The following is a 13051-nucleotide window of genomic DNA, read 5'->3' as shown; positions in this document are numbered from 1 at the left end:
ACTTCTTGTTCGTTGGAATTTATCAGCAATGGGCGTCCAACGTGTTGGTGCATTACCGCCACCTACTGTACTGGAGTGTGAGTCAGAGACAGGGAGAAACTAAAACCTACCTGCCAGCCCTGTTGCCATAACAAAATACCTTTATTTAAAAAAGTGTTAATATCTACTCAATATATTCGTTAAAATCATTTCCTGTAGCCCCTTCTCCCTCATACTAGATTTCAGTCTCTCGTACACTGTGATACTACCCACACTGTAGCAATACATGCTCCATGGTCTCTGTTTCCTGGCAATAATCATGCTTTCCTATCACATTTAAAGTCTTATTCAAGCGGCTTTGTCTCACCCTTAATCTTGTAAAATAGCCTACTCTCTTCTATCCCTTCCTGCCATCCTCCCCTCTGTACTTAAATAAATGTCTGCCCTTAGTATGTCAATTCTACTGTATGTAAATCTGAGACACTCCATTTATGTTATGTTTCATATGGTATGTATTAATGGCCACCACTAACTTCGTTTGTTACAGTTCTTAATTAATATACATTACAAATCGCAAAATGTACAATATGCTACTAATTTGCCAAACATACAATATGCTATGAATTTGCGAAACGTATAGCATGTTACAAATTATAGCTAAGTCACTAACATTAGTTAGTTGGCTAACTTTGGCTATGGGTTAAGGTTAGAGTTAAGTAACCATCTGGCTATGTAACCATACCAAACATAACATATTAAACTAATGTAGAGGTCCGGAATTATATTTACTATGTTACGTCTGGTCTATGAGACCAGGCTATTTATTTAGGCTATCCATTAGCATTTGCGCTGGAGAGCTGCGTGTTACCACAGTCAAAGGTAGCGTTTTGGTCTTACTTTAAGGTTAGCAGTGTGGTTAGGTTTAAAATCACAATTTAAGAAGATCAATTGTAGATATAGGCGGGATTTACGACTTTATGGCTGGGGTAACTAGTGACGACCTGTACTTAGTAGCTAACTGACCTCGTACCCACCCCAAGGCTCTCATCCAATGACTGCTCTCATCCATTACGTAGCCTCCGCCTCTTTACCTCTATGCAACTCCACAAGTGCTTGGTCTCAAAGGTCGACAATGTTATTGAGGCACAGAATGACGAAGGCGTATAATACATCAGAATTTAAGTTGAAATTATTTTATGTCCAGGAGTTCTCCTACTTGGAGAGGACTCTGTTACCTTCAGTTTACAAAAAAAAAAAAAAAAAAACGTATTCAGGACAATAGGATTAGCAATCTTACGTCCATTTTCTACATCAATTATTCACAGAGTAATAAACTACAAGGTCCTACATATATGCCACTAGATGACGCTGTAAAACGAATGAATGCACCTAATCCTCTGAATGAAATTGTGTAGACCAGGGGTAGGCAACCCAGTTCCCGGAGAGCTGCAGGGTATGCCTGATTTTGCTTCAACCGACCTGGAAGACCAGGTGTGTTGAATTTAGTCACTGAACTGATCAATTAGCTCAGGTGGTCAGTTCAATGATTGACTAAACTCAACACACCTGGTCTTGGTCCATTAAAGCAAAATCCTGCATTCCCTGTGGCTCTCCAGGAACAGGGTTTCCTATCACTGGCATAGGCCTATTTCTATTTATATAGAGCATCTATTCACTGAGTGTACAAAACATTATGAACACCTGCTCTTTCCATGACAGACTGACCAGGGCCCTGTTTCAGAAAGTGGGTTTGGTGAAAACTCAAGTCAGTTGACTCAGAGTTGAAGGAAACTCAGGGTTTTTGGTTTCACAAAGCCAGTTCAGCTTAACTCGGAGTCAGTTACTATGGCAACATACTCCATGAAGTTAACCTGCCAGGGAGCAGGTTTTCAACTAACCCTGAGTTTCTCCTCTTTAGTTGAAGCCTGAAGGAGGTGTCAGGCATGGCATGTCCTTTTCTTGAAGAGCCAGTTGACATAGAAGCACAAATACTTCACAGAAATCTCTTTCAGGAGAGGATGATCAGACCCCGCTTGGATGTGTTATCATTCTCTGATTCTGTTTCTGCACAATCGATCATTCGTCTGAACAATATTCTCAGCCCTCATATCATTCACATGAAACGTCGTGGACATGCTCCCAGTTCGGAACAAATTCTTTGTGTTGCACTTTGTTTTTATTTGCCAACGTGAGTTTTCTATATAACGTCGGTGACGCTGAGCATATTTCCAAGGCAACAGTCTGTCGTGCTGTCAGAAATGTCTCTTGCGCTGAAACGTTCACTGTACACTTTTGTGGAGTCCAAGTCACAGACCCACAAGACTCAAAGAATTCCACATAATTGCAGATATCAGTCAAAGCAACACTTAATTTAGTATAAAGCTTTGAGTACCCCTGCCAGCCCTATTTGCTGACCTCTTACCCTGAGCCCGGCCCACAACAACTTTATAACTTGGCTCACTGCAGGACACGAGCCAGGGTAGAGATGACCATTGGGATGCTCAAGGCCCGGTTCCAGTGCCTTCATAGGCTCAGGGCCACCCCAGAATGAGCATTTGACATTATCGTGGAATGTGTGATTCTCCACAACATTGCCACAATTGGAGCAGAACAATGTCATACTCAACCAGTGAATGAGCCTGACCACCCTGCTGATGCACGAGATGGAAGAGACAACATGCTACCATTTCTGATTGAACCATCACCTCCGCAGTGTCAAAGACAATATGCCTTTCTTATTATGAAATATTCTTTTTTTCCTGCAAGTACAAATGCAGTAGTTAATATTTTTTTTATGTTGTTCAAACAAGTAAAGTCATCCACCTGTGGGCACCTCACCCACCTTTAACTGATGTCCCAGCAGTTGTATTTTTAGCATCTGCAGCTTTGTGGTCAATTTCTAAATTACATTTTTCAATTTGTTTCTTTAAGTACACCTTTTTCACAGAGAGATATAGGAAAACAAATGACATTGAATTTCACAGTGCCAGGTCTACTTAGTATCATTGTAAGTCATGGGCCAATGCTGAACATCTTAGGTAAGTTGTGCTGTCGGTGGATGGACCCTCTTCCTCACTGTAATTTCCAGGCATTGCTCTGTTAGAGAAAAAGGTGCAAGTTTTATTATGGTACAACACTATTATCAACTGTTAGATGTTATTTAAGGTGTGAACCTCAATAGGCCTCTGTATCTTCCCTCTCTGTGGCCGCTGACAAGCTGTCTTCATCATCCTCCTATAATGAAAAATAACAATTTGTGTTCTACTCTAACCCATTATGAAAAATCTGTGGACTATTAAGAGTACTTACAACTGCATGGAGGTCTGTTATGACAGAAGGCTCCAGACAGATTACACCATCAGTAACTGATGAAGATTAGACAGTTAAATTAGAACTTTACCCAGAAAAGTGCCCCACCTAATTAGAATTTTGTTTTTACAACAGTGTGCAGGCCACGTCACAATTCTTCAAATATATGACTGAGTCACCTTAAAATAGATTGTGATGTCTGAAGGACAACTAATAATCTGAAAAAGTAACATTCAATTATAAAGAATTGTACCACTACAAGAAAATCAGTGTGCCAAGTCGTCTAAGATAGTGATGCCCACCCACCCGAGGTAACACTGGCAAAAGGAAGAACGTACACGTCATTAATTTGAATAACTGAACTGCTATGTAAGCCCTTCTGTCTTGGGGGGGTGATTGGGTCAGATGAGCTTCCTCCCGAGATGCCTTCAGTAATAGGTCGCCCACTGGGGGCCATCTCTTCAGCCTCTGAGTGGTGGATATACCACTCAGTGGATATACTCACCTGTTTTTCAGCTCTCTGCCTTTTTTCTATTGGCTATCATGGAGGTCAAATTTGAACATGTCCAGTAAACACAAATTTGGATACTTGTATGTATAAAGGCATTTAGGTGTTACTTTCAAATAGACAATATTAAATACTGGCAGCGTTGGAATGGTTGAAAAAGTAACTTCTTGGTTTAGAAAATTTCACTAACTACTTAAATATATATCACATGTTGAATGTAGCCACTGAATGCTGTTTAATTAGGTAAGCTAGGCTAAACATCACAATTGCTTGTAATTAAATTATACCTTCTGTTGAAGTATATTTTAATCTTCATTTGCTGCCAAATACATTTTGTGCCTGTTGGGTTGCACCTGCGTAAATAAACACACACTCAAAATGTGTGTATAACACTTCAGAAAACGTATTTTCAGTTAATACTCACACATGGACTAGGTCAGGAATTTCCTGCAATTCCAGCTCACATTCTTTTGCTGCTAGTACTGTATTGCTTTTTTCTTAAATATATACTCATATTCTGCATACTCTTTCATAAATATTTCTAACGCCACTGGGGCGCAGTAAGAGGTTTGAGCCCTTTTTTTATCCTGTTGCCATGAAGAACCATGCTATCTGCATTCCATTGATGAGGGTGTTTTATCTCATGCACACGCTTTACTCAGGGTTAATTTAACTCAGAGTTGATTGAACTAATTGTTATCACCTGTTCTGAAACCCGAAAACTCTTGAGTTTGACAGCTCAGAGTTAGTCATCCCAGAGTTAAGGTTTCAACTCAGAGTTTGTTAAACCTGCTTTCTGAAACAGGGCTCAGGTGAAAGCTATGATCCCTTATTGATGTCACTTGTTAAATCCACTTCAATCTGTGTAGATGAAGGGGAGGAGACCGGTTAAAGAAGGATTTTTAAGCCTTGAGTCAACTGTCATGGCTTGTGTATGTGTACCGTTCAGAGGGTGAATGGGCAACAACACAAAATATTTAAGTGCCTTCGAACGGGGTATGGTAGTAGGTGCCAGGCGCACCGGTTTGTGTCAAGAACTCTAATGCTTCTGGGTTTTTCACGCTCAACAGTTTTCTGTATGTGAACACCAAGTTATTTTAGAAGAAATACTGAATCATACAGGGGTGCCAATCTATTTGACCGCAACTGTAATTTCTAATTTGTGTAATTGTAAAAAATAAAGTATATTATATTTGACAAATTGCTTCATTGTTGAATATGTTGTGAAATACTTTATGTGCACAACTAGTTAACAACAGAACTTGCAACCAGACCTTTAGACGTAGTTAGGTACTGTATGTGTTTAGTTCACGGCAGAACAAAATAAAGATTATCCCTTTAAACAAGTTTTGACAGTGAATTTAGAAATGAATATGAACAAAAGAAATACACTTAAACTTGATTGGTTCATCTTCCCCAGTCCTCCTGCATCAATTTACATAATTTGTATCCTTTTGGGTTGCTGCAGTTCAGTGTTATGGCTCTCTTATGCCCATTCAGAGAGTGGTAAGAAAACTCAAAACCAGTCACCAAAGGAGATATGGGATAAAAAGGCAGGAATTCACTTGGTCATGGATAAATATTGCACAATTCCTGTTAGCAGAGACCTTGAAGAGTAGGTGGGAGTGGTAGTAAAGTAAAATGTTTAAAGGCTAAAAAGCAATCATTTTGTAAAAATGTCTTCAACCAGGCAGTTATTGTTAATGTTAATATAAGTATTCTTTTTTTATAAACAATCCTTATTTTGGTGACAAATGTGATTGCATTGTTGACAGCACACAACAATGCATCATAAATGCCTCTTGGGATCAATTAATTGGTATTCAGACAAAAGATCGTCAATAAAATAATGCCTATAATGGTTATTATTTTTTTTATTTTGTCATATGTTGTGTCAAAAGGTAGTCGGAATTTTAGAAAACTATTTTGTGTTATGTTGTACTACACACCGCCTGGAAACATTCATTTCAATGTATTTAAATATTCATGTTTGGACAAACAATTACCATAATTTGTTCAACTCTTGCTAAATGGGGATGGGGTGTCAGAGTTACAAAAGCCATTGAAGCAGACCTAAACTAATTCATGCACTATTGTTGAAATGAGTAAAAATGCTATGCAAATTGTCATTATAACATGCCATTGCTGGTATGACCCTCTTGACTTTTCTTTAAAAAAATATATATTTTTATGAATTTTACCCCTTTTTCTCCCCAATTTCGTGGTATCCAATTGTTTAGTATCTTGTCTCATCGCTACAACTCCTGTACGGGCTCGGGAGAGACGAAGGTTGAAAGTCATGCGTCCTCCGATACACAACCCAACCAAGCCGCACTGCTTCTTAACACAGCGCCATCCAACCCGGAAGCCAGCCGCACCAATATGTCGGGGGAAACACCGTGCACCTGGCAACCTTGGTTGGAGCGCACTGCGCCCGGCCCGCCACAGGAGTCGCTGGTGCGCAATGAGACAAGGATTTGGTGGCACAGCTGGCGATGCAGTACAGCTCCCTGAACCACTGTGCCACCCGGGAGGCCCTCCTCTTGACTTTTCAACTGCCTGGTAGAGCTCTGTAATTTCCAAAATATTGTAAATTCTTGAGTTGTTAGTAATAGGAATTTAAGATTAAACATATTTTTCAAGAAGAGACAGTTAAAGGGTTATGATGATTGGCCTGCCTATAACTAATTTGTGTACATCTTCATGACTACAAATGTAAATTAGGAAGTGCTCAAGTGTTCTTTCTCTATTTTTCCATAGTTCTTTGGCACTCAGCGGGACTGGGATTATAAACTCAGGCAGAATAGTGGCATGCCACATTTTCAGTTTAAACCACAATGACATCCCGGAATATCAACTTGGAGAACTGATGTCGTTTGACACTCACACTGAATAAAGACATGTTAATTAAGGTAACTTCACTAGATAGCCTGCAATAGTGATATTAAAAACCACCCGGTAAAAATCGTCATTGCATTGCCCCTTCTTAGATGGCATTAAGGAGATGGAGGAGACTCTCAAAGTTGCTGCTCAGTGTGATGCTGGTATCCATTGGGATCTGGATGCTTACCCAGCTCGGTTCTGTTCAGGTGAACCTGTACAACAATGGCTAGAGCTGGTTGCAGTACTCAGATGCAGAACCACATTCCGCAGGACAGTGACTGCAGCGCCACCCTGCAAGGAGACATGATGGACATCGAACATGCCAAGGTCCTGTCAATTACACGCAGCTTCCTCAACAGCACGCAGTTCCCGGACAAACACCACTGTACCTGGAGCTGACCAGGGGTACCTGGAGATCCCCGTAAATCTTGAGGAGGAGCACTTACCTTTGGCCTTCTCGCTGGTTGTCCACCACAAGGTGAACTTCGAGAGACTGCTCGACCCCCAAAACATGTACTGCGTCCACGTGGACAAGAAGGCCAAAGCGTCCGTTCTTGCCTTTGTCAGCGCTATCACGTCCTGCTTTGACACAGTTTCTTTGGCCAGCCATCCGTTAAAGTGTGGTGTACCCAAACTGGAGTTGAGTCCACGCTGACATCCATTGTACTGGTGATCTGTACAGGGATAGCCCGCACTGGAAGTATTTAATTAACCTCTGTGGCCAGGACTTCCCCATCAAGACCAACCAGGAGATTGTGCGCAGCCTGCAGGCGCTGGCTAGGGGAAACATCATGCAGTCAGAGTCCATGGCTAGGGGTAAGAAGGTCTGCTGGAAGATGTTGCGGCAGGTTGTTGATGGCAAAATTCAAGGAACAGAGCAGGACAAAGACACAGACCCCATTGCTATCAGATGTCTGGAGGAGTATCTTAGACTGGCAGAAATACACAAAATAAAATAATTTGTATCCTCTGAAATGTGATACAAAGTTAGAATGCGATAAAGAAGGATACGACAGTGATGTCATGAATCTCAAGTCATCAGGAAGTACATCTGCATTGGGAACCAAATCAAAACTTTTATGGCGCCATCTCTGTCTTATCCTTCTTAATGTCATCCTAGATATGTTTTCTTTTGGATAAATAACCCAGGACGTTCTATCAAACTTTTACATTTCCTGGTGATTTCCTGTCTTACCTTCATATTCTGATTGTTTATTTAATAATGAAAGTAAAACCACAATGTGATTTGTAAATAGGGTGTTGGTATTGATTGTTTTCTTAAATATATTTCATTGACAGATGATAGTTAATAAACGTGCTGCTTGGCGTCACCCTGAGAGAGTTTGTCAAATTAACGTTGTATCGTTGCTGCAGCAAAATCATTTTGAAAAATAAAATGTATTTTTTTGCCCCCAACTGTATGTCATTAGAAATAAGTTAGTGATTGACAGATTGACAGGTTTTAAACAATTTATTACATTTCGAAAGCATGTTTCTTTAAATTAAATCCAATTTCTTTCAAAAACTCTCAATCCCCATTACTTCCCAAAATATATGTCAGTTCCCCTTTAAATACTCATGCTTACTCGCTGCCAAAAGTTACAGTTTATGCGTTATATGTTGTGTTGAACACTGCCTGCGAAGAAATCATAACTTGGGGACCTTCTGGGTTCTTGCTTCTGTGCCTCTTTCTTGTGGGGACAGACTAATAATGAATCATACATGGTAGAATAGCCCCTTCTCTTCACCACCGGTGTGTGAAGGCAGGACAATGTGGTCTACTCTAAACCGCAGGGTCATACATCAAGGGCCAAACGGATAGCAGGCACCAAGGAATAATCAAACACCGGAATTCACTCTCTTATCCACTCTGTGAGAAAGAGAGAGGGGGGGGGGGGGGAGAAGAGAGAGTATCTTCATTAGACTAGGCGGCAGGTAGCCTAGCGGTTAACTGTAGTGTGCCAGTAACCAAGTTGTTACAGAGAGGTTACCCGAGCCGACTAAGGTTAAACATCTGCCGATGGGCCCTTGAGCAAGGCACTTTACCATAATTGCTCCTGTAAGTCGCTCTGGATAAGAGTGTCTGGTAAATGACTATAGTATGGGCATAGTGTTTTGTGAAAGTGTGAGAATGTTACTCTATGAAGAAAGATTTAGAAATGTCAAGCGGGATATGTCATCATTGGTTATAAGAGGGAGCTTCAAGGGGATCCGCGTGAGAGAGTCAGAGACTATGCCTTCAAGTAATTCCTCACACGCAAATGATTTAGCTTGTAGCTTGTTCCTTGTTCCAGTTGAGCCTTTAGTGTTAGATAACATTGACATTAGGGCTCAAGTCTCATGAGCTGGCTGAGGGGATACTATATTAGTGCTCTAACCTTAGATGGAAAAAGGCATAGACCTAAATACATTTACTGTAAATGTATGATACATACAACAGACATTCTTTGTCCTGTCTTGATCAGTGTCAAAGGTTAAGGGTTAAGGGTTAGTAAAGGATGAGAAACACACCAAGGGGTAAAGCGCACTGTCAGTACGCATGCAGCTAGTTCAGCTCATCCTGGGCTACAAGGGGTTAAGAGGGTTAGGAAGGGAACAGAGAATGCTAAAAAGATACAGTTGTGCCCGCTGAAAAGTTTTTGGGCACCTGTGCCGGGATGAAGGCGAGTTCCTTGTGGCGGCAAGTACAATTGCATGTTTGTCGAGTAAGTTTGATAAAAGTTGCATTAAATGAATTCATCTTAAAACATTGTTGAGTATTTATTGAATTCACATTGGGATATTAAAACATAACATGTTCCCACACTTAGAAAACACCACCGGTGCAGTTACCCACGCTTTGAGACAACACACTGCTGCTACCTAACTTTTCAACGCACCGAACTGTAGGCAGGGGTCTACGGTCAGTTGGGGTGGATTATGGGTGAAGGAGTCCCGAAGAGGTCAAACAAGTTGATCATCAAATAGAGAAAAAAAAATACCTCATGCAGAGATCAGAAACAACCAATCACAGGACAGGACAGACAGGACACATTCTTACATATCACACAGACCGTGGGTGAGGTCATCAGATTAAATCAGCCTGGGGGGGAGGGGTGTTAGTGCCAGGAGGTATGGCCAGTCTGAAAATACACGGGGGGTAAGGGAACTCAACCAACACAGGCAGACCTTTTGAGTTTACCTCATACATGCAAATGTCTGTATACCCCTCTCCTCTTCGTACCTTAGACGGGAGTAGAGAAAGGCAGGAGGGGTACAGTTAGTGAGTGGACACAACACAGAGGATTCATCCTCCCTCCCAACCAATCACTATGGCTCGGTTTCCCTCAACTCAGCACAGGAACATCCACAGGGTTATTATGTCTCAGCTCTATTCTGTCTTTCACATGTCTCCAATGACAGTGTCCAGGTTACAGAGGATACAGCAGGTCTCCTTTGACTCTCTACACGTCAATGAGAAATCATCCAAAGACCTTTGTAGTCTATACATGCATTCTTGTTGCTCTCTTGTTGCTCTCATTGAAGGAAGTTAGAGGTAGCTTTGTGAGCCAGTGCTAACTAGCGTTAGCGCAATGACTGGAGGTCTATGGTATATACTAGTTAGCAACTTCCTTCAAACTGGGCACAGAAGTATAAAAATGGTATCCACCAGTCCATATGACTCTGGGAAATTAGATAAAGTGCTTCATTGCCAAAATACTGAAATATTCCTTTAAGGACAAATTCTTAGTTACAATGACAACATGGCAAGTTGATCTAAAACAGGGATAAGCAAATTGGAAGACGATGTCATGCTGGATTTAGTTATTTTCCTTTCAAATCAGCATCTGTCCCCTGGCATGGGCCGGAGTTGGCTATCCATGATCTGGAATGAATGTCCCCTCAGTCTATCCCCCTCAATAACAGCCAGTAGTGCAACATTTTACAGTCATTTTATGGTTCCCCCCAAAAAGGCCCACACCACACTATTATGCTCCTCATACCACCTTTTAACAGCGACAATGTTTTGTACCTGTGTGGATCTAAACATTGTCACTTTTTTAAATGTTGTATTACAGAATGTCAGTGTGATCTTATGCACATGCAATGTGTCAAGTGCTGTAAAGTTTAACCCCAAAATTGGCTACTTTGTAAGATACTTTTTACAGAAATCTAGTCGCCTGATCACACCGTTTCCAAAACTAAAGTGGTGGAACTCCATTCCACTCTCGTTCCATGTGTGTGTGTGTGTCAGTTGTTACTTTATCTTCATGCTCACAATATCTTCACACTCACTCACTTGATAATGCTCTCAGGGATGTGCACATACTCCATTGGAATTAGCTGTCGTAGCTCCGCCAGGCTGTTCACATACTTTATCTTACTGCTGAACTTAGAACTGCACAGAGACAGAGAGAGACAGAGATGGAGAGAAGTTGTGAGAAAGGTGGAGAGGTGGCAGAGAATGGGGGTGGTGTGGGGGGTGGGGGGGGGGGGGTGGGGGGGCAACAACAAAGGCATGACAGAACACTTAACTTAAAGCTGACAGGTTGATCAAATGCATTATTACTTGTTATACAGTGCATTTGGAAAGTATTTAGACCCCTTGACTTCCACATGTTGTTACGTTACAGCCTTATTCTAAAATTGATTAAATGTTTTTTTTTCTCGTCAATCTACACATAATGACAAAGCGAAAACAGTTTTTTAGACGAAAAACAGAATTACTTTATTTACAAGAATTCAGACCCTTTGCTATGGGACTCGGAAATTGAGCTCAGGTGCATCCTGTTTCCAAATGACCACCCTTGAGAGGTTTCTACAACTTGATTGGAGATCTGGGGAAGGGTACCAAAACATTTCTGCATCATTAAAGGTCATCAAGAACACAGTGGCGTCCATCATTCTTAAATGGAAGACGTTTGGAACCATCAAGACTCTTCCTAGAGCTGGCCGCCAGGCCAAACTAAGCAATTGGGGCAGAAGGGCCTTGGTCAGGGAGGTGACCAAGAACCCAATGGTCACTCTGAAAGAGCTCCAGAGTTCCTCTGAGAAGATGGGAGAACCTTCCATAAGGACAAACATCTCTGCAGCACTCCACCAATCAGGCCTTTATGGAAAAGTGGCCAGACAAATCAAATCTTATTAGTTACATGCGCCAAATACAATAGGTACCTTACAACAATACCTTACAGTGAAATGCTTACTTATGAACCCCCGCCAACAATGCAGTTTAAAAAAATACGGACAAGCATAAGAGATAAAAGTAACAAGTAATTAAAAGAGCAGCAGTAAAACAACAATAGAAAGACTACATACAGGGGGGAACGGGTACAGAGTCAATGTGCGGGGGCACCAGTTAGTTGAGGTAGTATGTACATGTAGGTAGAATTATTGAAGTGACTATGCATAGATGATAACAACAGAGAGTAGCAGCGGTGTAAAAAGGGGGGGGGGGGGGGCAATGAAAATAGTCTGGGTAGCCATTTGATTAGATGTTCAGGAGTCTCATGGCTCGGGGGTAGAAGCTGTTTAGAAGCCTCTTGGACCTAGACTTGGTGATCCGGTACCGCTTGCAGTGCGGTAGCAGAGAGAACAGTCTATAACTATGGTGGCTGGAGTCTTTGACAATTTTTAGGGCCTTCCTCTGACACCGCCTGGTATAGAGGTCCTGGATGGCAGGAAGCTTGGCCCCAGTGATATACTGGGCTGTTCGCACTACCCTCTGTAGTGCCTTGCGGTCGTAGGCCGAGCAGTTCCCATACCAAGCAGTGATGCAACCACTCTCGATGGTGCAGCTGTAGAACCTTTTGAGGATCTGAGGACCCTTGCCAAATATTTTCAGTTTTCTGAGGGGGAATAGGTTTTGTCATGCTCTCTTCACGACTGTCTTGGTGTGCTTGGACCATGTTAGTTTGTTGGTGATGTGGACACCAAGGAACTTGAAGCTCTCAACTTGCTCCACTGCAGCCCCGTCAATGAGAATGTGGGCGTGCTCAATACTCTTTTTCATGTAGTCCACAAACATCTCCTTTGTCTTGATCACATTGAGGGAGAGGTTGTTGTCCTGGCACCACATGGCCAGGTCTCTGACCTCCTCCCTATAGGCTGTCACGTTGTTGTTGGTGATCAGGCCTACCACTGTTGTGTCATCGACAAATTTAATGATGGTGTTGGAGTCATGCCTGGCCGTGCAGTCATGAGTGAACAGGGAGTACAGGTCGGGACTGACCATGCACCACTGAGGGGCCCCTGTGTTGAGGATCAGCGTGGCGTGTTACCTACCCTTACCACCTGAGGGCAGCCCGTCAGGAAGTCCAGGATCCAGTTGCAGAAGGAGGTGTTTAGTCCCAGAGTCCTTAGCTTTTTGATGAGCATTGAGGGCACTATGGT

General features: G+C 42.0%; 1 protein-coding gene and 1 long non-coding RNA gene across 6 annotated transcripts in view; both read right to left on the bottom strand.

Moving 5' to 3' along the window:
* Positions 1 to 1162: 1162 nt before the first annotated feature.
* On the bottom strand, positions 1163 to 4734 carry LOC118937360. The gene is made up of 4 exons (XR_005034647.1): positions 4221 to 4734; positions 3289 to 3344; positions 3153 to 3213; positions 1163 to 3075 (listed from the first exon to the last, which is right to left on the bottom strand). It is a non-coding gene; the product is annotated as an uncharacterized LOC118937360 (long non-coding RNA).
* A 3397-nt stretch (positions 4735 to 8131) lies between these two features.
* LOC110535786 (protein prune homolog 2) overlaps positions 8132 to 13051 on the bottom strand; it is a 76084-nt gene continuing 71164 nt past the window's right edge. For 3 of the 5 annotated variants that reach the window (XM_036935599.1, XM_021621048.2, XM_036935600.1), the window contains 3 exons: positions 10959 to 11057; positions 9861 to 9902; positions 8140 to 8549 (listed from right to left, as the gene is read on the bottom strand). In XM_036935599.1, the coding sequence (XP_036791494.1) occupies positions 8519 to 8549; positions 9861 to 9902; positions 10959 to 11057 (172 nt within the window). In that variant the 3' untranslated portion in view covers positions 8140 to 8518. Of the gene's footprint in view, positions 8550 to 9860; positions 9903 to 10958; positions 11058 to 13051 lie in introns of all 5 variants that reach the window. The other 2 variants (XM_021621046.2, XM_021621047.2) reach the window with 2 other exon arrangements.

Source organism: Oncorhynchus mykiss, chromosome 11 (genome assembly GCF_013265735.2).
Source record: "Oncorhynchus mykiss isolate Arlee chromosome 11, USDA_OmykA_1.1, whole genome shotgun sequence".
In the NCBI taxonomy this organism is placed as follows: Eukaryota; Metazoa; Chordata; class Actinopteri; order Salmoniformes; family Salmonidae; genus Oncorhynchus; species Oncorhynchus mykiss.
The sequence above is the reverse complement of the archived record's forward strand: the minus strand, read 5'-3'. Positions and strand labels throughout refer to the sequence as shown.